Source organism: Sparassis crispa (genome assembly GCF_003851025.1).
Source record: "Sparassis crispa DNA, contig_000009F, whole genome shotgun sequence".
NCBI lineage: Eukaryota > Fungi > Basidiomycota > Agaricomycetes > Polyporales > Sparassidaceae > Sparassis > Sparassis crispa.
Window position 1 is genome coordinate 1,727,529 of NW_020939756.1, and position 23,795 is coordinate 1,751,323.

At 52.9% G+C, this 23,795-nt stretch overlaps 6 protein-coding genes across 6 annotated transcripts; 4 read left to right on the forward strand and 2 right to left on the reverse strand.

Annotated features, from left to right (window-relative positions):
* Positions 1–690: 690 nt before the first annotated feature.
* On the forward strand, positions 691–7,349 carry SCP_1005580 (ATP-dependent bile acid permease; the record flags this gene model as incomplete). The annotated part of the gene is made up of 31 exons (XM_027762422.1): positions 691–1,437; positions 1,490–1,798; positions 1,852–2,035; positions 2,086–2,183; positions 2,232–2,271; positions 2,323–2,362; positions 2,417–2,570; positions 2,632–2,722; positions 2,774–2,895; positions 2,945–2,970; positions 3,025–3,070; positions 3,130–3,522; positions 3,582–3,844; positions 3,899–3,931; positions 3,982–4,009; positions 4,065–4,106; positions 4,160–4,228; positions 4,278–4,621; positions 4,673–4,721; positions 4,773–4,805; positions 4,859–5,219; positions 5,276–5,301; positions 5,355–5,446; positions 5,505–5,739; positions 5,811–6,019; positions 6,076–6,346; positions 6,406–6,486; positions 6,544–6,558; positions 6,613–6,661; positions 6,720–7,100; positions 7,153–7,349. 31 exons carry the CDS (start codon positions 691–693, stop codon positions 7,347–7,349), a joined length of 5,028 nt encoding a protein of 1,675 aa, XP_027618223.1.
* A 354-nt stretch (positions 7,350–7,703) lies between these two features.
* SCP_1005590 (hypothetical protein) lies at positions 7,704–12,100 on the forward strand (the record flags this gene model as incomplete). The annotated part of the gene is made up of 31 exons (XM_027762423.1): positions 7,704–7,803; positions 7,864–8,043; positions 8,096–8,196; positions 8,254–8,310; positions 8,357–8,477; positions 8,525–8,680; positions 8,739–8,934; positions 8,990–9,131; positions 9,187–9,244; positions 9,300–9,516; positions 9,597–9,614; positions 9,670–9,815; positions 9,869–9,929; positions 9,986–10,015; positions 10,069–10,112; positions 10,163–10,200; positions 10,257–10,307; positions 10,359–10,430; positions 10,488–10,527; positions 10,590–10,750; positions 10,808–10,873; positions 10,933–10,998; positions 11,054–11,101; positions 11,154–11,271; positions 11,330–11,373; positions 11,434–11,457; positions 11,508–11,581; positions 11,633–11,731; positions 11,783–11,936; positions 12,000–12,028; positions 12,082–12,100. 31 exons carry the CDS (start codon positions 7,704–7,706, stop codon positions 12,098–12,100), a joined length of 2,730 nt encoding a protein of 909 aa, XP_027618224.1.
* Positions 12,101–13,430: 1,330 nt separating this feature from the next.
* On the forward strand, positions 13,431–14,054 carry SCP_1005600 (hypothetical protein; the record flags this gene model as incomplete). Its single annotated transcript, XM_027762424.1, has 3 exons — positions 13,431–13,527; positions 13,580–13,790; positions 13,856–14,054. 3 exons carry the CDS (start codon positions 13,431–13,433, stop codon positions 14,052–14,054), a joined length of 507 nt encoding a protein of 168 aa, XP_027618225.1.
* Positions 14,055–14,855: 801 nt separating this feature from the next.
* SCP_1005610 (predicted protein) lies at positions 14,856–15,897 on the reverse strand (the record flags this gene model as incomplete). Its single annotated transcript, XM_027762425.1, has 3 exons — positions 14,856–15,055; positions 15,114–15,390; positions 15,841–15,897. 3 exons carry the CDS (start codon positions 15,895–15,897, stop codon positions 14,856–14,858), a joined length of 534 nt encoding a protein of 177 aa, XP_027618226.1.
* A 1,183-nt stretch (positions 15,898–17,080) lies between these two features.
* Positions 17,081–20,364, reverse strand: SCP_1005620 (hypothetical protein; the record flags this gene model as incomplete). Its single annotated transcript, XM_027762426.1, has 7 exons — positions 17,081–17,320; positions 17,387–18,335; positions 18,391–19,242; positions 19,295–19,577; positions 19,640–19,702; positions 19,763–20,137; positions 20,202–20,364. 7 exons carry the CDS (start codon positions 20,362–20,364, stop codon positions 17,081–17,083), a joined length of 2,925 nt encoding a protein of 974 aa, XP_027618227.1.
* A 621-nt stretch (positions 20,365–20,985) lies between these two features.
* SCP_1005630 (Uncharacterized secreted) lies at positions 20,986–23,116 on the forward strand (the record flags this gene model as incomplete). Its single annotated transcript, XM_027762427.1, has 12 exons — positions 20,986–21,057; positions 21,148–21,157; positions 21,222–21,337; positions 21,394–21,557; positions 21,629–21,934; positions 21,988–22,014; positions 22,071–22,074; positions 22,125–22,149; positions 22,205–22,511; positions 22,568–22,746; positions 22,824–22,927; positions 22,985–23,116. The coding sequence occupies 12 exons, from the start codon at positions 20,986–20,988 to the stop codon at positions 23,114–23,116; spliced, it is 1,446 nt and encodes a 481-aa protein (XP_027618228.1).
* Positions 23,117–23,795: the final 679 nt, after the last annotated feature.

The window sequence follows — 23,795 nt, forward strand, 5'->3', positions numbered from 1 at the left end:
CATAGAGTTCGTTACTCGATTGCGGGGTACAAGACCATGGAACGGCTACATCTCCCGCAAGAATCTATCAGTTCGAACTTTGAACGGGCCCGCACCGCATGCATGAGAGTATTCCCAACGTTTACGTCGTGTGACCAAATAGTTTATATGTGGTTGGAAACTCTACAGCATCCATATCATCTTCACACGGAAAACGATAATAGGAACTTCTCTGCCCGTGGGCCGTGGTCAGTTCTTCGAGGAAACTCTGTATACCGTCACATAGTTGAATTTCAATACGTAATACTCAGCGGGGATGGTTTTCTCCCAAAAATGAGATGTATACGAAATACCTGAGATCCTACTCGAAGCATTATAATTCCGTGGAGGGTGCACCGGTCCACGGTATATCTACTACAATACCATCTAATATTTGCGATGAATTCGACCATGCAGGTGTCATGAGAATGTACGGAGTTCGAAAACTTGATCCATTCCGCGAAATCTTGAACTTCCGCCGGCAAGTTGAGTAGTAGACGCTGAGATCTAACGTACTTAATACGACAGCGCGAAGCTCATCTATCTGCCCACTGCCAGCTGGGAGGGGATCCAGTTCACAGTCAGAACCACCTACCGAAAGGCAGCAGCAATCCAAGGTGTGCATCCTCACCAAACTCGATTTTTCATTCATGACCTTCGTAGCTTTCCAGTATGAAAGTTTGTAGCGGTGGTGCGCGCGAGCTGTACGCGCTCGCGAGCCCTTGCTCTCGCGAATTTTGGTCTGCCGTACTCCCTGCTGGGTTTGTAGCCTTTGTGCTGCTTTCGCTGGTCCCAATTCCTACACTGCTGCGGAGGACGGCGAATGCCATCAAGCGACCGTTCACTGAATTCATGAGTCTCCCCGAGGCGGAGGCCCTTGACGCGGGGGAAGACGTGTCCGAGGAAGAGATCCTCAAAGAAGCCTCACCAGTTCCGCTATGGCGTAGCGTCCTGCTGGCCTTCGTCGCCGTGGTCGAGACGCTCGTCTGGCTCGGCGTTAGCGCCCGCGCGATGTACCTCGAGCCGGAGGACCCTTGGAAAGCTGTGTGCGCGTTCCTTGTTGCACTCTCGTGGTTCTATGCGGCTGGCCGGCCTGTCGTCGCTCCGACCGCGACTGTGCCAAGCGACTTGCTCATACTCTTCTTCATGCGCTTCGTGCTTAGCCTACTCATGTTCGGCGGCGTGCTGTTTGATCACGCGGTGTATAGGTTCCCGCTTCCCTCTCCACTGGTACTGGTTGCGTACACTGCGGATCTGGTCGCAGTCGCACTGCTACTGCTGGTCGTGGTTAACATGCCGCTCGCGATCCCGAGTCGACGGGTTAACAAGGCAGAAATCGGGAAGTCCATTTCGCCCGAGGACTATACCACGCTTTTGGGGTGGGCGTCGTTCATGTGGGTGATGCCTCTTATCGATCGTGTACGTCGTTTCACCTTTCGCATGGGCGCCGCGCGTACTGATTTCCGTGCAGGGAACTGTTACTACTCTTAGCGAAGACGATGTGTGGGCATTGAGCCCGACGATGCAGGCGCGCCCTCTGTACATCAAGTTCATGAGGTCAAAGAGTTTGTCGCTCTTGCGTCGCCTGTGGTCAACAAACTCGAAGGACATGATCCTCGACGCGGTGCTCTCGATAGTGAGCGTCGTCTTCAACTACGCGGGGCCGTTCTTCCTGAAGAGGATTCTGGATGCCCTCGACTCGCGTTCGGACCCGACGGCGGAGATGCACGCGATTGCATACGTCTTCGCCTTCCTCGCCTTCCTGTCCACGCTCTGCAAGGTGGGTGACAAACGTGCCAGCAAACGCGGTCGGTGCTGATGCCAGCTGTGTAGGCAGAGTCGGATGTGCAGCACCTGTGGTACAGTCGCCGTGCGAGCGTGCGTGCTCGTTCGGAACTTATGACTGCAATTTACGATAAGGCGCTGAAGCGGAAAGACTTCTCTGGTATCATTGACAAGGAAAAGGTGAAGGAGGCGAAGGAAGCCAAGGATGCTAAGGGCAAAGCTCCCGAGTCCGGTAAGTGATATTCGGAAACTACCTGCATAATCCGCTAACGGGTGCGACAGCTAAACCAGCCGAGAAGAAAGATCCCAAAATTGATGATCCCAAAGCGGGCGCGGATATTGGCAAGATCGTGAACTTGATGGCGGGTGATGCTGGCAGGGTAAGCGAGATCTGGAATTCCGGCCTTTATGATCTCATTATGACTTAGATCGCAAATGTGATATCCGGCATGTACATGATATATGGTGGTAAGATCTCCTCTTGATCTTGCTCATAGCGACTGCTGAACCATCACGAAGCTCCGTTTGAAATCGCTATCGCAAGCACATTCCTGTATCAGTGAGTATGCATCTGTCTGGATGTGCACCTTGAATCTAACGTGTTGGAATACAGACTCATGGGCTTTTCGGCCTTTGCTGGCTTTATTATACTGGTAGTCGGCTGGCCGCTTAACAATTATGTTGCCAAACGTGCTGTGCGCATCCAAAAGGGAGTCTCCACCGCGCGCGATAAGCGGATGAGTGTCCTGAACGAGTTGATTGGGGCGGTATGTTCAGGACGTCATCACACTTTCTGTTGAGTGAGCAAACCATCTTTCATTCTTGCAGGTCAAATTCATCAAGTTTTTTGCGTGGGAAGAGCGTTGGACCGAACGCGTAATGGATGCGCGTGAGGTCGAGATGCAGTGGATGGTGAAATGTGTGTCTGAGCAAGACGCTTTCGTCCTCTGATGCTGACGGTCATATTCAGCCCGCGTGAACAACGTCATGTTCTCTCTTATTTGGACGACTGCCCCGATTTTACTCTCCGTCACTTCGTTCACTGTGTACGTTCTGCAGGGTAATGAATTGACAGTCGGCACAGCGTTCACTGTACGTTTGTTCCTCTCTTACACGAGTCTTCATCTGATACTTGCCGCAGGCTATCGCACTGTTCTCCATGATCAGGTCAGTTGGTGTTCCCCTGCATAAGCTCAGACGCATGCTGACGAAACCATCCAGGGCACCGCTCAATGTCATCCCGGCTTGGATAGTCCAAGTTCTACAGGTGCGTCAGACTTTGTAATAACCATCTCTATTATTCGCTTATCGCGATGTTCAATCCAGGCGAAGGTCGCGTTGGATCGTATCGCGACATATCTGGAAGAGGAAGAAGTCGACGAACAGGTATCTTCGCTGAAGCGTGGGCACGTGAAGCCCGCAGACGTTGAAGAAGAGGGGTTCGGCATCGTCAACGGCACATTCAAGTGGAACGAGGTTGAGGAGAAAGACGAGGGCAAGGACAAGAACGGAAAGCAGAAGCAGAGAGCATCTTCCGACTCGGGGTCGGACGAGACGAACACAGTCGTCGAAGGACAGTCCTCTGCAGGAGACACTGAAGGTGACATGGCTGTTGACATGACTCATCGCTTTGAGTTGCGTGACATCAGCGTCATGTTCCCTGAAGGCGAGCTGTCCGTCGTTACTGGACCGACTGGGAGCGGGAAAACTGCACTCTTGGTACGTCTAACACACCTCGCGCTTGACACAGGCGTTAATGATAAGCGACAATGGACTAGATGGCATTGCTGGGTGAATTGACTCGTTTGGAAGGCCGCATCGTGATGTCGAAGAACCCGTCGAAGGTGGATGAACACGGTCTGTCGCATACGATCTCGTATTCGGCGCAATCTCCATGGTTGCGTCATCAATCGATCAAGGACAACATTATCTTCGGGTACCCTTATGACGAGGAGCGTTACAATGCAGTAGTCGAATGCTGCGCTCTGCAGACGGACCTGAGCATTCTTGAGGATGGAGACGCAACAGAGATTGGCGCTCGGTGAGTCATGACGAGCTCTGGTTGCATGCCATTGCACTGACGAGTCGCATGCAGGGGTGTCAGTCTTTCCGGCGGGCAGAAGGCTAGGTGAGCGCGTTCTCACTTCTGCACTGCGATGACGGCTGAGTGTTATTTAGAGTTGCGCTCGCACGTGCAGTGTATGCGGTACGTTGCTTGAGGTGTATTACTTCCCAAGTGGTTAAAGATACTCGGTTTCCAGCGTAGCAAGTACGTCCTACTCGACGATCCTTTGAGTGCAGTGGTGAGTGCTACCGGACTGTGACCTCAACCACGATTTACCTGTGGTCGTAACAGGATAGTCACACTGCGCGCTTCTTGTTCGAGCGGCTCTTGTGCGGACCTCTGTTGGAACACCGTACTGTGGTACGTTCGTCTTAACTTTCCACAAGCGAATGACTCAGTCTCTTGTCAGATCCTCGTCACTCATCATGTTGAGCTCGTCCTTCCCGGAGCGCACTACCTCGTACGTATGCTAGATGGGCGGATAGATACGCAGGGCATGATCAAGGATCTACGTGCCCAAGGCGTTTTGGATTATATTACTCATGATGAATCGGTCGAAGCTCACAAGGAAGAACAGCAAGCGCAGGAGGAAGAGACGAAGGGAAACCCCAATGCAGAAATCGATGCCGAAGGTTCGCCTGAGACAGCAGTGGAGGCAGCAAAACCAAAGTCCGCCAGAAAGCTGGTGGAGGAGGAGAAGAGAGAAACTGGCAGCGTCAAGTGGTCTATCTACAATACCTACCTGAAGGCATCGTACGTTGTGGATTTCACGTCATACTTCTGCCTTGACTGAATAATGCACAGATCTTATTGGACGTGGATTATTCTGTTCACTTTAGTCGTTGCGACACAGGTGTGTATTATCACGTTATATCGTAGGCGATTGTGTTTACCATTCGTGTAGTTCCTCGGAGTCTCAGAAAAGCTCTGGATCAAGGTAACCTCACGACCCTTATTTTGGCTCAGCCGAGCTAACATCCATTTCTCTAGGTGTGGGGTGAGGCCTACGGTGCACCAAACTCCACCTCTATGTATATGTACAAGCCTTGGGCGACTTCCCACCATGACGTGCTCATGGACGAGTCGTATCACAATCTCCAACTCGTGCAAAACGCAGTCGCTCCCTCCGTTCCGGGCAAGTTCCTCGGCATCAACTGGCCTCCTGCTCAGCAGCATCCGTTCTTCTACGTTGGCATCTACCTGGCCATTACATTATCCACTGGCCTAGTCAATATCACCGCAGTCATTACCCAGTATACTGGAGCGTTGAGGGCTTCACGAGTTCTGTTCGGGCAAATGTTGAGGACGGTCGTGAGAGCTCCCATGCGTTGGCATGATGTCACTCCGCAAGGTCAGTCGTTTCTTGGATGACGGTGGAAACGTCGCTTATGGGCATCTCAACGCTAGGCCGCATGTTGAACCGTTTCAGTAAGGTGGGTCGATTTGCATTGCATTCGTTGTCTCAAATTAAAATTTTCGCTGGCAGGATATAGAAACGGTGGATTCTTCCCTCGCGAGTTCGCTGCAGTACGTCAATACTTCGCTGGCGAGTTTCGCTGCATCTATCATCACAGTAGTGTATGTCGATCGTCCTCAGTATCACGATACACCCCTTTGCTCATACGCTAGATCACAGCGTCGTCTTTCCGCTCTTCGTCATCCCTGCTTCAATCCTCAGCTTTTTCTATCGCCGTGCAGCTATTGGATACCTCCATACTGGTCGTGATCTCCGTCGTATGGAGTCTGTCACGCGCAGCCCAATCTTTGCAAATTTCAACGAATTACTGGAGGGTATTGTCACAGTGCGCGCCTTCTCAGCCGAGCAGCATTTCCTGGAGAATCTTTACACCAAAGTCGACCTTACCACCAAAGTTAGTTCTGTTCCGCCTTTGAGCTTTCTTTCACTTCGCTGATCCAACAATGTCCATCATCCTTTCGTTAGATGTGGTACAGCTTCTGGATGACCAACAGGTGGTTGCTCTTGTATTTCGATTCACTCGGCGCATGCGCTATTCTGGCGACGACGTTATTCGCGCTTGCAGGCTATGTCGAAGCAGGTATTGCTGGTGTCTCCATCACGTCAGCCATGTCCTTCACTACCAGTGTCTACTGGGCATGCCGTTTCTGGACGTCCTTGGAGCTCGATCTCAAGTACGTTTCCGTCTCCTGATTATATGTTTCGAAACTGAAGCCAATTCGTGTCATAGCTCCGTAGAACGAGTCGTTGAATACTTGGATCTTCCTCAGGAGCCACCCGCCGTCATTGACTCGAACCGTCCTCCTGCTTACTGGCCGTCGTCCTCGAGCCCGAACAAGGACTCAATGATTGCTGTGGAAGATCTCGTTATCAAGTATTCACCAGAGCTTCCTGCGGTCTTACACGGTGTCTCGTTCACTCTCAAAGCGAAGGAGCGGATTGGACTGTTGGGGCGAACAGGTAGTGGGAAGTCGACACTTGCGATGAGCATCCTGCGTTTCGTGAGTTGGATTGCTCCGTATATGGGTGAAAGTTATGTAACGATCTTTCCCTCGATCAGGTTGATCCGAGTAGTGGGCGTATTCTAATTGATGGCGTTGATATCTCCAGCATTGGACTTCATGACCTCCGCTCAAGAATCGTGAGTCATTGCAGTACGAAGGCTATCGTACGATCACACTGACGGCCGAACTCTCAGACATTTATCCCGCAGGTACGTCTGGCGGTGGCAAAATTAACACGGTAGATACTCAACGATTCAAACCAGGACGCTGCTCTCTTCTCGGGAACGCTGCGAGACAACCTTGATCCATTCGGTGAATGAATAGGCTTCGGTGATGTGAGACAATCAGTACTGACCGTTCGTATTCCCAGGTGAACACGAGGATAGCGAATGCCTTGACGTACTGTACCGTGTCCAGATGCTAACAGACAGCCAATTGGAGTCTCAGAAGTCGTCGCGCGAGCCCTCGCGTCCGGCATCAATTTTGGAACGAGAAGGCACCATTGCATCTGTCTCCACAAGTGCAACCGAGACGGAAGGCAAAACGGTCATCACGCTGGACACACAAGTCTCTGCGGGTGGGACGAACTTCTCTCAAGGCCAAAGACAGCTCATAGCGATGGCACGGGCTTTGCTCCGCCGGAGCTCGATCATTGTTCTCGACGAGGCCACGAGCAGCATCGATTTCGCTACCGACGCAAAGATCCAGGCGACTATTAGAGAGGAGTTCAATGACTCGCTCTTGCTGACCGGTACGTTCGTGAAAATTCGTGGCTAATGCTAGTGCTAACTAAATCGTAACAGTCGCGCATCGCTTACGGACGGTCATCGACTACGACCGTCTCCTCATTCTCGACAAGGGTGAACTCGTAGAGTTCGACACGCCGCTGAATCTCATCCAGGAAGAAAATGGCATTTTCCGCAACATGTGCCTCAAGAGTGGGACATTTGCAGAACTCGAGGCCGCAGCGAAGGCAAAAGCAGAACGGGACTTGCTGTGAACGTCATGCGAGCCAGTATCAGAGATCCGCACTGTCTATATTATCGTGTACATTTTGCTTAGGATATCATGCTATTGGTAGACGCTTTGCTTCGACTCATCAAACAAACCCGTACTTCAGTTGAGGACACGAGGGGATTAATCTCATGGGCGCATGCTACAGGAAGGTGCGAGATCAGTGGACGCAGGTTCGATAATATATATATTGTCCTCCGTGCTAAGTTTGTTGGGCGACATAGTGTCGGCGAATGCATAACGGTGGGGTCACAGAGCCCTCGCTGCCCAGTTTGGCAACTCTCTAAGTATCTCCGAACCACTACCCTGAAGTTCATGATTGTTCAAGGCCTTCGGAATCATGTCTTCTGGCGCGGATTTAGCCCCAGGAAATAACGTGATTCCTCGACTACCCAGCAGGAACGTGGAGGTGTACACTTCTGAAAACTCTGTTGTCGCAGGTACGGCTCCCAAACCCAAGTTAAACTTCAGTTTTCGCAAACTTGGCGAGACAATCACAGGGTTCTGGCAATATGGCAGGGTAACTTGGGTCACCTTCTTCGCTTGGCTGACCAATGTCTTGTGCGTACCGGTGGACTGGGCAATTTTCGAATATGATCTTGAGACGCGCCATGCTGGCGAGGAGAAGCGTTCCGAGGATATAATCGTGCAGCCCGGAAATTATGTTTTGCTCGCTGTCGGTGTGTTTGACGATCGTTCATATTCTTGCTACGACTTATATCAGGGATTGAGGCGGCGAGCTGCTTCCACTGAATTCGCTTTCGTCGACTCAGATCCCGAGACGTTGTGGACAAGCTGAAAGACGAGTGCCTGCTCGGAAGCAGCTTTACACTGTCTAGGTGCACGTTTGCTACATCGCGCGTGCTGCGCCGTGCTCTGATGGTGGAGAGGATGGCTTTTTACTGCGGCCTTGCCATGGGGGCGAAGTTGGGTTAGACGTCAATCTAGTATGTTGTATGGCCATTCTTTGTGACTTAATGCTGAGAAGCACAGGTGGCGACAAAGTTGCAACCAAATATTGAGAGACGGAAAGCAATCGGCGAATGGGACATTGATGCTTTTGGGGCATCGCGAACTGATCGTTTGGACACAAGAGAGATTGAAGAAGCCATTGGTACGTTTACTTCCTGCAGAAGCGCACCCTATCTCATGCCTTTCCAGTTGTTGCACTGGATGTGTCACACTCTATGGGAGAGAAATTTGATGGTGACAGTGAGGACGAGGATAGTGATGTGGATTTTGACGACATTGCCCTGAACGAGGCCATGGAAGAATTTTCGAAACGTCATTATCGAACGAGCGATGCACTTATGCAAGGTCAGTTTTATACCAGTCTGTTTAATCTTGGCTACGTACCACTGATTGTCATTATCAGCGAAGATCTTTCTCAAGAATATGGACTGCCTTGCTAGTGTGGCACGCTATATATGCCATGGAGAGACAACATTGCATTCTGGATCTGGTCGTCAACGACGCATGAGGGCGGAAGAGGTTCTTAAAGAATTAGTAGTGATATATTCTCGGATGCATTGGGCACAATTCCGAGTTATGGAGCCGATAAGACACTTCACGTGGGTTTTCTTGCGTGCCTCTTCATTAGCCGTCATCCAAACCTTCTGCATACAGCCTAAACCTTTCGCGATGCGAGGATTTCATTGCCGTGGCTACTGATAACATCACGAAACCGCAGCTCGTGACCTACCTGGTGCAGCAGGCCGCGGGGATCAAAGAAGACGTGAACCTCCTTGCGTCAAATGGAGTCCCTAAGGTAAGTCACTCTGGTTATTCCTTAGCTATGAGCACTCATGGGCTCGAGTCTCTAGAGATTTATTGACCCTCTCAGTGGAGAAGTTATGGTCAATCCAGTCCGCGCAAGTGACGGTAGGTGGCATCGCTCTGAAATCATCTTCCCGCTGGCCTATATCTACCTCTTCAGGAGTCATTTACGAGCGATCTCGGATTAGTGCTTGGCTTGAACATCACTCAACGTCACCTATGGATCCAACAGTGCTCATTAATTCGACTCTTGTTGCCGTCATTAGCCTGCACAATCCAATTCGAACTTTCCTGGGTGGACGGCCACGTGCATCCTTGCAGCAACATCAGCAACCCTTGCTTATTCGCGTGAAAACCATGTGGGGTAGTGTGCTAAAGTACGTTCTCAATACCGAGGCGAACGCTGTTCTATCCGTCCTCTTTGACAACTGGTTGTTCACCGGTCGCGCGCCTTCAGTTTCATGTTTATGCCATGGTCAGCGATTTTCATCGTATAATGCATACTGCTGATGCACTGTCTGTGTACCCAGGGTTGACGGATCGTGGGACGGAAGCATGCGTGGGCGACGGCTCGAAACACCGTTCTTTTTCCATAACTTGCCATCTCAGGTGCAAGTTTTCAGATCGACGGAGGGCCGTAGATTTTCTCTCGATGTTGTAGAGCTCGATCACCGAGGTCAGTACTTCTATGCAGTGTATAGCCGCAACATTCTGACATGAGAACCACAGTGTGGAGATATATGCCTGACAATGCTGATCGTGTACGGAAGGATTCGAGATCGATGAGCAGGTAAGCACGTGCACAATAGGCCTTGTCAACGATACACTGCAATGTCATCTGCGTAGGCTGGATATAGTGAAGCAAGCCTTCGAAGCGTGAGGCTATGTGCTTCGTTCAGTGATTGCAGCGTATGAATATCCTTCTCCAGATTCATCAACAAATCTGAGGCGTTTGACCACCCGATTGCTATTGGTAAATTGCATAGCATTCCCTGCCAGTGATATCTATTCAGCCTCCCTTAGGTTTAGTCACCTTCGGGAAAGAAGTTCGCGAGGTTCAGGTGATCCACTTAGCCTGTTCCTGCTAGACAGACTGATCTGCCGTCCTGTAATGCAGAATTTGACATTGCTGAAGGAACGATTCCGCGATAGCCTGAGAACGATTAGGGTTTGTCATTTCCATAATCTAATGCTACTTCTCTTGACAGTGTCTCTGCAGGCAGATGGAGACACTCCTTTGTTTGACAGTCTTTCCGTTGCGCTCTCGATGCTGCAAACTTTCCAAGCCGAAGTATGATGCTCGACTCAATTATACGTCCGTTCTGTATTGACACACTGTAATAACCAGCATCCTGCGGCAGCCTTGCGTATCATATGTTTAACTGATGGCGAGTGCCACTGCTTTAATGTATAATGTATGCTTACCAACCCTTCACGGGCTCATCTGCAGGTTGTGACGTTGGATCCAGTAATTTACCCCACCAAATCACCAAAAAGCTTCAGCAATCCAAAGTCACAGTTGATTCGCTTGTGGTGCAAACGGGCGATCTCACTAATGTTCTCCATCCAATCTCCATTGCCACAGGAGGATATTCGTTCAAAATTGATACGGTAAGTTGTGATTATCATGTAATGGTTATGCCATGATTGAACTTTGACACGACATAGCTTGAGAACGCGCTCAATATCGTTGAACTAGAAACTGTGCTCCGTACGAAAGATCGGCTGGAACATGTACGTCACGGTTGATCTACTCGAAGCCTGGCCGATTGACCACATCCAACCTTTTTTAGCTTCAACAACCCATTGTCCGAACTCTATGGCATCTTTTGGAGTACAATGATCTTTATAAGTACCCTGTAAGAACATATCTCATCCGAGTGTGGAGCTACTATTATATGTGTTTTTCGATAGTTGGATATTGTCACGGCGGACGAATGCCCAGATCGCAAGCCGCACGCGGTAAGAGATCCGTCTAGTATCTCGAAATTCCTGGTGTTTTACAGACATGCAGCGGTTACATGAACCGTTGCTTGCTGCATCGAGGGCCGCCGCTCGGGCCCTTCCACCGAGCACAGACAGACAACGACGACTAATGCAAGAGCTTCGAGAAGTCATGAATTCGTCACATCGTTAGCCAATTGTCAATTTGTGTGGAACATGTTTGATCCTTCGAGACGTTTCTTATAGCCGCCATTGACGTTTACTCAGGGAGCGACCTAGCATTCTGGAAAGTTAGTTCGTTTTGTTACATTGATCACTTATTTCGCTAAGCTTACTATATTATTGCCTAGATTGTGATAGAGGCTCCGAAAGGCGTACGTGATAATTCTCAAGATATCCTACCGAATGCTCAGGACTTTCGTAGTCTCCATATGAAGGCGGGACCTTCCTAGCGTATGTCAACTTTGGCAGCAACTATCCTCAGTCAGCGCCCGAAGTGTGAGTATGCTGTTCCGTGCGTCCGTTTTGCAGCTAATACTTGTTCGCCAGGCGGTTCATTACGCCAATCTTGCACCCGAACATCAACCGGCACGGCAAAGTTTGTCATGCTGCTCTTGACAGAAGCTGGGTTGTCGATATGACTATGAAGTCAGGTTTCGTACTTGTGGTGTCAGCGCCGGATGCTGACTTGTATGTTAGAGTGATCTTGCAGGTTCTATACGGCATTCTGCTCACTCCAGATACCGATAACCCTGTTCGTGCTGCTTTTTACATCGTGCTTGTTGGCTGTTTTGATCACGCTGTCCTTTCTGGCTCGATCTTCATGCCACGATGGAGTACAATGATGATACCGGTGGGTCATTGTCATATTCGTTGCTTGCTCTTGGCGTGCTCACTTTTTTTGATCGGCCTCCAGGTATTCACGCCCAGAGAGTGCATGAGATGGTAATCTCTCAATCGGCGCTCTTGATCCCATCTCATAGCTCTCCACCCTACAGGTTCAGAGACACGCATTGAAGACTAGAGCAGAGTGGAAGAGGGAGCTCGAGGCAGAGGATTGAGCGTTGTCCGAGTCGGCATTCGTTCGCAAGCACTGCGCTACTTAGAATCTCGCCATCTTGATTATGAAGCCTTATGACTGTTCAGGCTTGTGTTGTCTATAGTGTTCTTATATGCGAGTTGTAGTCCGTGACGCTTCGTAGTTGCATACAAGCCAGGACTAATCCAACTCGCATCAACTCCAGTTTTTGCGTTCTACGCGACATGTCACGGAGACACGTGCTCATGTCACTCAGTAGTCGAGCATCCAGATCCGCTTCTTCCTCTCTCCCCTCATGGTCGTCCTCAGCTCCGCTCCGGCGCGCTCCAGTCCACACCGACGACACCGTGCGGAAGGATCCTACGCGCAAGAAGGATATGTTTTTGCCAGTCCACTTTCACTTTTCGTCGACCGAGAGGTGTCGCTCATCTGTAGGACGACCTCCTTGGGGCATGTACAGCGCATCGCATAAACGGAGGCGGAAGATATGGATGGCCTCACCTTTCATCTTCCCTACTGCAGCCTTCTCCCTTCATCCTTGCCTGATATCCAACAACTTGAAAGGAGATACGGCCCAGAATACTGTCGTGGTCATGCTGACGAGTGAAGGCGCGAGGACGCGCCTAAAATGGCGTCACGATCAGAACGCGGGAGGATGACCTTTTGACGAAGCTCGAGGTATCCAGCAGCTCCGGCCGCGCAGCATGCGCCGGAGATGTCGACGAACGGGATAAAGTAAGTACTAACGTGGACATATGCATTTCAATTGGCGGACAAGCGCGCGAGCGCATCTTGGGCCATGGTCGGCTTTTCGGAAAGAGGCGTGCCAGGATGGGCGCATATGTTATTGCCAGTGACGACACGGAAGCACTTTCAAAGGGCATGTCTATCGGTTTGGCGATTGGAGCGAGCTCTGTGCGCCGCGCAGTGCCACGCAGCGCATGAGACGAGTCGACGAGCAAGACAGAATATTGACATGCTCATTTTAAGTGGCAGACAGACGCTCGTGCACGTCCTCGGTCGCCTTTCAGAATGGGGCGTGCCAGGATGCGGTGTTATTCAAGTTGCCAGCGACGACACGGATGGGCGAGTCCATCTGCCAATTGGTCTCGAGATGTGCAATTGGCCGACGGGGCGTGAGCGCCACCTGGAAGGAACAGCAGCTACCGCAGGGCGTAGTGCTATCGCCTCCATCGCAGGTTTTCTCTTCCGATATGGGCAACGCACCGACCATTCGTGACCGCGCTGAAGGCATAAAGAGAGCAGGTGCCCTGCGCGAGTTCAGCAGACTACAGACCCCGCACAGCGATGCAATTTTCCTGGACGTACCTCCTCCGGCTCGTTTCCGCCTCGCTGCTCATGGGCCGCACCGTAGCAGCGCCCACCGCCGAGCCAGAGCTCAGCCGTGCGTAGCATCATCTCACCGAGTCTAGCGTGACTCTGAATATTCGTTGCAGGCGCGATCGACGCACGCCACGGCGACGAATACCTGTGGTACATCGACGACGCCGAGAGCCGGCACCTGAGCGACCTGCTCGGTACCGACTTCGGCCGGCTCCGCATCAAGGGCGTGCTCCTCAGCAAGCCCAAGATGCAGTGCGAGAACTGCGGGAAGCACACCGGCCTTGATGATATCGTGCACAACGCACTGCAGGATGGTGTGCATAGGTACGTGCTCCTCGGCCAGCGCGGGGATGATAAAGCATATGCTGATCGACGTCCGTATGGAACAGCAAGGAATTCATGATCAAGGTGCTCGAGGACCGCACCTCCCACCCGAGCTCTGGGCATGTCATCCGCTGCTCTGGCGCTGGATGTGGCAGGGCGTACGACGAGCCGCCGCCCCGTTGGACCCGGGATTGGATTCGCGGCGAGGACACTGGCGGCCAGGAGGTGCATTCGGAGGGTGCTGACGAGGAACCTGAGGCTTGAGTATACTTGTTTGCGAAATTACCCGTCCACGAGCTCGAGAATGTGTATTTGTATACGGGTGAAGAAGGCATCACTTTAAAAAATATTCAACGTTCAGTGTTGTAGTCACACCTTACCCGTACCGGCTTCAACAGCTGGCCAAGGACGCCATAACCGCTTCCCAACCCGAGTCTTGCTGCATCCCACCGGCGCGCGGAGCAGCGGATAAAATACGAGGGAGTTGTATTACGCCCAACCGCCTGCGTTGAGATATAGCACCAACCTCTCCTCCCGCCGCTCCTCACTCCCCTGAGCCACCTCGTATATATATGCAGCAAATATTGATTCTATACAGACCTCAATACGCCCGCACACCTCTTTGGCGTCTGGCCGATCTCCACATCAACTCTCCGCCGATTTTCCTGTTTCCACCTTCCATGGAGCACCACAGCCGTCACAGACCACCCTAACCCACGAGACGCTCCCTGTCCACTTCAACTCCGTCTTCATCTGACACTCTATCCCGTACTAGTAGCCTCATGTGAATTGTAGAAGATGACGCACCATGCTCTGGCTATTCGTTCTGCCACCGCGCCCCGCCATTACATTGTATTGCACTACTAGCACCGGACTCTGCGCTGATGGTCCTCGCCCTTCCGCTGTCTGCGCGGCGCCCCGTGGTGATTTCCATGTCTTAACTCCTGTTCCTCGACTCGTGACATCATTACGAACATGGTGCCCTCTTGCAATCTGCCTCGCGTCGAGAATCGAAAAAAAAAGGAATTGGGAGACGCGCGCGCGCGCGCGCCGGTCCGCGCACGATTATACCTGCCGGATGCCCACCTGCTCCGCCTCCTTCGGCTTGTCATCCACGTCCCGGATAGAGCCCGCCCTGCCGCCGGCCACGAGCGGGTAACGCGCAGAGTCGGGACTGCGCTCCGTGGCCGTGGTGTACGACAAGACTGCGGATAGCGCGCCGAAGAGGAACGCGATCCACCGCGGGAAGACCGTCGCGAGGCGGACTGCGGCGCACACCACATCGGAACAGGGTATAAGCGGTGAAGAGGGGCAGCCACTCACGGTAGGAGATCTCGTGGTAGGTGCCGGTGACGCCGCTCTGCGCCTGCACGGCCTGGATGACGCTCTGGGGCAGGGCGATGCCGTCGAGCGTGGCGGAAACGTTGGCCTGGCGGTTCGCGACGAAGTCGGTGAAGGGCACGAGGGCGGCGAAGAGCCAGACGGAGAGGAGGAGGTAGGATGTGCACGAAAATGCGGGACGCGCGGCGCGCAGAGACGGAGACAACGGTGGTAATGAGGGCGGGACTAAGTGCGGGGGTACGACCGCCGAGGACGAACGCTGAGCGCGACTTTATAGTTGGAGAACTGACGCCTTTTCAGGATGTCTCCTTTCCCTTTTCGGACGACTCCCCCGCATGATCGCTGTGCGCCACCGTCCTCGGCGCGGAGCAAACACCGGACTTTCGTTCGCGGGCGCCACAATTTTCGAATCGGACACGCGCCACCTCCGTCCGAGGCAACTGGACCTCCGACAGTCCTGGTAATACTCTCACCGGAGCGCAAGTGATCCTCACGCCGGTCTCCAGCGCCGGATATGTCCAAACTCCTGGGATCTGAAGCTCTGAAGAACGAACGTGTCGGCGTCGAATCGTTCCATTCCACGACATCGGCTGCAGTAACTCCGCTCGAGTCGCAACCAACGCGGACGGTCGGCCGTGAAACTATATATGCGCCTTGCGCGCCCGCGCTACGCGTCAGAGTCGGACTCCTAGGGATGCCACAGTCGTACTGCGTGCGCCGGGAGTGCCAAACGAGAGAAGTCGGCTGGGAATCCGGTACGACACATATCTTGGACCTCGTTTCTATACCCAGCGGCACACCGATCTAGGCACGCCGGTCGTCGTGGTCAAGTTCCGACTGTTCGAACTGGGCGAGTACTTACTGATGCAGATGTGCAGCGATGCTGGTATTGATCGCGACTGCCGCGGCGACAGCGGCAAAATCGTCGCGAGAGGCGCGAGCTGATGGTCGAGCTGATTGGCTGACGACCCCACGCGTAGAGAAAAAATTAGGAACCGTATATATATATATATATCGGACTGGTCACCGAGCTTCATGCATTCAATACTCATCACTCACATTTGATTACACCATTCTCGACGCAAGCCCAACTGAAGCTCAGCGTTGTGAACGTCACCACCGACTCGCCAATCATCGTCGGATCCCGGACCTGTCTGACGCAGGACCAGTGTGAGTGAGCCGTCCAGTCGCGCAGAGGATACACGCTCCGGCAGGAATACGAACGTCGCCCACCTTGCAGACGAAATCGACCTTCAGAATAGTCCCATCCTGGTGCGATCAGCACTTGCGTTACGAAGCTGCGTCGGTGGCAGGTAGTCCGCGAACCAGGGAACAGCGGTACGTCGGGCCCATGTATCACCCAAATCGACTTGATGCGGTCTGAGGAGGTCGTCATCTGGGTGGCACGGAAAATTAGGCTGAGGTGCCTGCACCTCAGAGCTGGTTCGAAACACATCCTAACGTGAACGAATCAACGGCGAAAAGACTCGGACCGGGAGAGAGGACTTACTCGCCATTTTGCTTGCCTGCAAAAACCGCGTTCTGCCACCTGCGCCGGGAAAGCAACAAACCTCGAGCTGAACAGGTAGCGCTCACTCGCCGCGCGCGGTCGGGGCAACGGGACGGCGGGGGAGAGCGCGAGACGACCAGCAAGGATCGGCTTTCTCAATAGCGACAGGCATGAGACGAGAACCGCGACGCGGTACCGTATGTTGAATCTACTTACGACGAAAGAGAATACGGCCCGTCCGAAATGGGTATGCATGGACAGAGGTACGTCTGGGCGACGCAGTGCGGGGGAAACGAGGGAATGCGAAGCGCATCGGTTGCTGCAGCCCGGGCTCATCACGAGACACGACTCTACTTGTACGGCGCGGGAGACACCTGGAAACCACAGTGTAGGGATCATACAGAATATCACATAATAGAGGACACGGTAACGCCAGCTGTTACTTCGGCATGTACGCGCTCAAGATCGCCAACGCCTCGCTGAGCTCCACATCTTCCGCCAACCTATCGAACGTCGCAATGATTTCTCCTGCTGACCCCGCTTCCTCCAGAATGTCCACGTGCGGGTCAGCGGGGAACGACACCGCCAATCGCACCACTGGAGTACCGGGGATGTTCATAAGTTTCCGAGTCTTCTCGGTAAGACCCTGTCGTGACTTGGGACAGTGTGGTTGTCCATCCTGCGGAAGGCGCATGTCGATCGTGTGGGCATTAGCAAATAACAATCGAGTATATATGAATCCTACCCTTGCACGATAGAACCTGCCGGGATCGACATTGCGAAGATTTGTCTCCGCGGTGGTAAGTGCTTCGACTGCGAGACGCTTCACTTGAACCAACACCCAAACGAGTTGAACACCGCATCTCACGAGGAACATGATATCAGGACCCATCGTCGCATCCGGAAAGCAGAAGATACTCTTCGCGCATCTCAACCAGTCCTCGACTTCCTCAGGGCTGGAGGCTTCGTAGCCGAGCAAGGGGACCGCACGCTGACCGAGACCAGAGTCTTCGAAGAGGAACGTGCCGTCAGTGGTTCGTCCTGTGATAGAAACAAGATGCACTGGCTCCGACAGCCAAGCCTGTCCGTCGCTCTTACACAGAGTGAAGGCGTCACACAACGACGCAGCGCCATCCTTGAAAACACGAGCCAGTGTGATCGTCACGACGTTCTCCACAGCGAACCCGAGAGTAGATGCTTCTTCAACACCTTGTATGGGCCTTGCGACGAAGTCTCGCATCGAACGGCTAGGACGAGACAGGAAGTAGCGCAGTGCAGCCGCCACAACAAGAGGCTCGTCGATGCGCTGGGGTAATTGCTTGACTGACTCGGTTTGGCCTGAGAAATCGACAAGACCCTTTTCTGGCGTCACGCGAGCAAAGCCAAGGGAGACAGCGTCGACGAACTCAGCAAAGAACATGTGCGACCGGTTCCGCACGACCACGTTCATAACGGCTCGGAAGATTAGCCCCTCGAGTCTGGCGTTCCGCGGATCCCGCAGCGAGGAGAAATCGATCCTGGAAAAGATGGCCACCGTGGTTACGTCGATGTCAGGTTCCTTTCGCACGAAGGCTTTCCCATCCGTCGCCTCAAAACCATCCGTGAGGACTTTGATGTAAGCGTCTAAAATCTTGTTCGCGGATGCGACGCCCATCCTTTGCAGGAGTAATGTGTACCCGGCGGTCAAACGGTGTCTAAAAAATGTTACATGGGGTTGTTCAGAAAGAACTGTATAAAATCTAGTCCCACCTTCCCCGGAGCCAGCGCCAAGCACGCTTCAAAATTTGGTCTTCAGTATCGGTCAATTCGCGGGTGGGCCAAACCCGGTCGATGATGTAACTTCGCATACGGTCCTCGTCGTCGAAAAATCCGGTATCTGAGAAAAGCTTCGGCCACATTACTTCCTTTCCCATCGCGGATGTGGTCGAGTTCATGACGAGCTCTAGCGGAAGACCTGTCCCAGAGATAATCATAGGCATAGAGAATTCGGACCAAGCATTGTACATCTCGCATAGCACACTTCGCTGCCCACCACCGGATGTCGCTGAGTAGAAAGCATCTGTTCCCCTCTGTGATGCAACCTGGGCTTCGTCGAGCGCAAAGAAGAGAGAACCGACATTGACGTGGACGTCTTCGCAAATGGCTTTCTGCAAGGCGAAGATTCTATTTCGCACAGCGCTGTCATCTTGAACCGTGTATATCGTTCGGAATAACTCATTGAAGATGTCCATTTTTTGGAATAGGCGAGAAGGTCGAAGTTGAAGGTACACCCATCGGCGTCGTAAGTCCGCCTCGTTGACATGGGCTGGAGCGCAACGGAGGAAGAAATCGAGGATGCTCAGACGTGCGAGCAAAACCGAGCGGAATGTTCGCGCAGCGATCTTGACATTATTTGCCAATGCGTCGTTCTTGGTCGGTGTGAGGGGTACCTTAGGAGTGAATCCAGGATCGATTTGGAGAAATTTCCATGCAGTATCGACATCTTTGGATCCCATGGGATGATTTTCGTCATAGCATGACACCACATATAGACCCCAGTTGCGGCACAAGCCTTCGACAAGCAGCGTCGTCTTTCCTGTACCAGAAGTATTGAACAAGAGGCTGGGACGATGTCAGCAAAGTATAGAACAGAGGTCGTAAAATAGGGACATACTGAAGACTTTGATCGGCATCCGTTTCGCCAGAGAAGAGTTTTTCGACTCTTCCTCGCACGGCAGGGTCCTTCTCAGACAGACCTCCTATACCATCTATGAACAGGGTGCTGTCCTTCGCTGCCGAAGATGGAGGATTGAATGTAGGATGGTTGCCCATGACGTATCGTTGCAGTTCGGGACGTATTTTCTTTTCAAAATCGAGGATAGCTCTCTCTATGTCCGCAAAAGACGTCGGAGCTTGAGCCCGCAGTCGTGGAGGCATTATCGGTCCCGATGATGGTGCTTTGACAGGAAATCCATTGTGGGGTCAGTGCCACATGGCTGAAAATACACCGAGAACTTACTATGAATGAAATCAGCGTTGGTCCCCTCAGATGACGAAGACGTTGCATCCTCACGGAGTAGCGCTGGCGATGGTACATATGTCAATGTATTTAACAGTAGCATCTGCAACGAAACACACTTACCCATGCAGCGTACAGCAGCGAAACGTCCTGTTCGAAGGGCTTGCTCTAACGCGGGTAGCAGCGTGTCTCGATGTTGTAGTAGAAGCTCACTGAGCTTGATCTGGTCACGATCCAGTAGTGCAGGTTTCACAGATGTCTTGATGTCGCGAAGAATAATCTGCAGTAGAGTAGCAGCAACAGTAAAAGAGAAGACCTGTGGAGAGATACCCTCCTTGCGGACGACCACCATTACCCCTGCATCCCAAGCCGCATGTTGCTCGTCAGAATCATCCACATACTTCACTTCCGCCAGCCCAGCCTGAGGAGCATCTTCCAACGCACGCCCGCCCGCCAATGGTGCAGCCAGGTGAGTGCTTCGACCGACAGCAATGTCTTCTATAGAGGCCCGGGGATACATCAGAGCTCGAACTTGATACCGGATCCTTCACCATGGACGTACCAACAGCAGCAGGTTCTCCTACGGCCTCTCCATCCACTGAGGATAACCCCTGATCATCCGGTGGTTGCGTCTCAAATTCGGCGCCACTGGGGGGGGCGCGAACCTTCTTCGCGGATGATCCTGAAGGCGATGAGGGAGATACGACGCGTTTGGGAGGTGCCATGTGAAGCTGTGATGGTAAACAACCGAGAAAGAGAGGAGGTAAAGGGGCTTTGGTTGCAATAGCTCGAGTACATGAGCCACAGGCGGCAGCGCTGCATTGAGGTAGCAGTCACGCGACACGCGACTCTGGGATCCACGATCACTGGAGGCTTGTCGACACTCTTGTTGAACTTGACCCATTGCACCGCAGGCTTCTCTCAGCTGGAATTCGACGATGATATTCACGGCGATTCTCAGATCGAGGGCGTGGTACCGTTGTGGCCGCTGGAGTCGCGCCGACATGGTATGTAATCTCTTGTTATGCCGTTAGCTCAAACTATTGGACTCACACACGACAGAGTGTGAATCGGTGCGTGATACTCTCATCTGATGATAACTGCATTTCCGATGAGGAGTCTCCACGGTCTATTGATTCGCCCAAAGTTGAGCTTGTACGCTTGCTGCATCGTGCGTTGCCCTGCTGCGAAAGCCGACTGGCCGTGCACTCGGAAAAACCGATGCCCAATGCCCGTGTGCGCAGTATCTCGCAAACGCTGTACCATGCTTCGAATATCTGCACCACGTATCGATACATTTCCCTTTGATCCTGGTGAGAATACCCGTCTGTCGCGTGCAGAGTCACATGCAAGGGCACTTGGTGCTCGGATATTGGTCAAGTGCTTTCCAGCTGCGTGCATTCCAGCCTGCGAACTTCGTACGAACGTGAACGCGCCGAAGTCAAAGAAGCTAAAGCGATTCCTGCGCTGAAATCTTCGCCATATGCACTGCCTCAAATACGTTGCAGCTCCACGCTGGTAAGAGACCCACCTCTACCCGTCCTGCCCGATATGCTCTGGCTTACTTTTGTCGCTGCTTTAGCTGACCTTCAGGTGTACTCCTCACCGCTCGCGGTACTACCTCGCAGAGACACCACGGAGCCAGATCCGTCGTTGTACTATTACACCGAGCTCGCAGGAAAGACCTACGTCAACAAGGTGCGGTCCCACGATAACCAACGTCGCTGAACTCTCTCACCGAGGTCGACTGGAAGGGTCTGGTCGCTTATGGATTCATCCCGTCGAATGCTACGGACATCGTGGGCGACACCATCAGCGGTATCGGAAGTGCGATTGGGCTCAAGCCATACACGTGGACTGCGAGCAACGGCACAATCTCGGGGACGCTAATCGTCCAGTCCGATCGTGGGTACAATGTGTGAGTCCTTCATCCCATCGTTGACGGTTTTATGATGATGTCGACTGATGACTGCACCCATACCTGAACAGCCAGGGTCCGGTGAACTACCAGGGTCGGGTGCACGAATACGCATTCGTGCTTCAGCCGTACTACGGCACGGACAACCTTGTGTACGATGCCGCGGCGGAGACTTTGCAGCTAACCTACATCGGTACAACATTACACTACGACCACGGGGGCGTGAACACGACCGGGCTCGAAGCGCTCGCGGTGCGTGCAGCAACGGCGAGGTACCCCCAGCTGGCCGACGCGGACCCGCAGATGCCCGTCGCGACGGTGCAGGACTCGCGGCTGTGCCTCGATGCGGAGGGGCTCGTTGCGGATGCGGATGGCTCGTACGTAATTTGTACTGCGAGACATTGGAGGCGTACTCACTTGGCGCGGACAGTGTGTGGACGAGCAATGAATACGGGCCGTACATCTATCACTTCTCCGCTGCAGGATATTTGATTCAGACCATCCAACCACCAGAGGCGTTCCTCCCGTACACCTCGGACGGGATGCTTAACTTCACGTCGGAGACAGAGCCTGCGACGCGTCGGGAACCAAGGTGCGCCGTACCCGCTATCCACTTGACGAGCACCATCCGAACTCTGAACATGCAGGCTTCGAGGGCCTATCCCTCGACATCTCTACTCGCAGGCTCTACGCGCTCCTCCAGTCGCCGACGGTGCAGGATGGCGGGCTTCTCTCGAACCCATCGCCATACACGCGCCTACTCGCGTTCGACGTGTCGGATCCGAACGAACACCCTCCCGTTGTCGGCGAGTGGGTTGTTCCCCTCCCACTCTCAAACTCGGGCAGCAACCTGTACGCGGCGAGCGAGGTGCACTTTGTCGCGCCAGGCGTGTTCCTCGTGCTGTCGCGCGACGGAAAGGGCGAGGGCGGGTCGTCAGACAAGTCCAAATACAAGTGAGCGTGACATGCACAGCATGTTGTTAGGCATTTTTGACCGGTTTGCCGTTCAGGCAAGCGGATCTATTTGACATAAGCAACGCGACAGACGTAAATACACCCTTTTTCAATGCCCCTGGTGGCGCGGTCTCGCCCGGGGGCACGCTGAATTCGACTATCACACCTGCGACGTACGTCTCGTTCGTCGACTACCTGAACGCGACGCAGCTGGCACGGTTTGGACTACACAATGGTTAGCTCTCCAACATATACGCATCTCTATCAGATCTTGTTCGCAGGCAGATGGTTTCTAAAATGCTCGCGTTGCAGGTAAACCGGACGACGACACGCTAATTGATGGGGAATGGGAGTCACTCGCGCTCGCGCCCGTCGGGGACCCAGCGTATCCGGATGACTACTTCCTCTTCACCGCCGTGAGTCCATCTCTCAATCCTTGGAGTATGATTTGCATTTACACTACGCTGTGCTAGGCAGACAACGACTTCCAGACGGAGGATGGGGTGTCGGTCGGGGTTTCGTACGACGCTGGGCTGAACGAGAATACCCAGTTTATGGTGTTTAGATTGACACTGCCTGGTGCGGCACCACAGTTGGATTGCTAGCGGATGGTGTGTCGAGGTAGGGTCGATCGTCATGGATGGAGATTTTACAATGGACTGGATTGATACTTATATTCTGTGTTGTCCAGCCTCGCCTTAATTTGGGACAGGGCATCTAGCAAACAGTCACCAGATCTCTACCAATCAAAAGGGACAACATGATCCTATCTGCTTTCTTGAAGATGGTCTTTTCGTGTTAGCTACGATTGACATGCGTCTTACCGAACAACGACAAACTTCAAAAACCAACCCCCCGCAACCTTTACAATTCAATGTGTCACTTCTTCGTCATCACCACCGACGAGTGCTTACCAGTAACTTTACCTAAGAAGATAGCGAAATGCGAAGAATTAAGAACGTACATCCCGTTCTGTTTCCGGCAGCGTTGCTTCGTCCTCCCTCAGCTGTGCCTCATGGTTCAGTGCACGCAGCAGTCTCACCGTCCACTGCATGCGTGTACTCTAGTGCCTGATCAAAAAGGTCCGCATCGTCGAATTTCACCTTATGAGCTCACGGCCTGCGTGTCTGCCGTACGAGGACGCCGAACGACGGAGCAACTACAGGAGGAAAGATTATACATTGAGACGAACAACTGATTCATACCTCAGATGCGGCATATCCGGCACTTGCTGCAACCACTCGGGGGACACCGAACAGTGCGTACATGTTTATGTATAGGCTA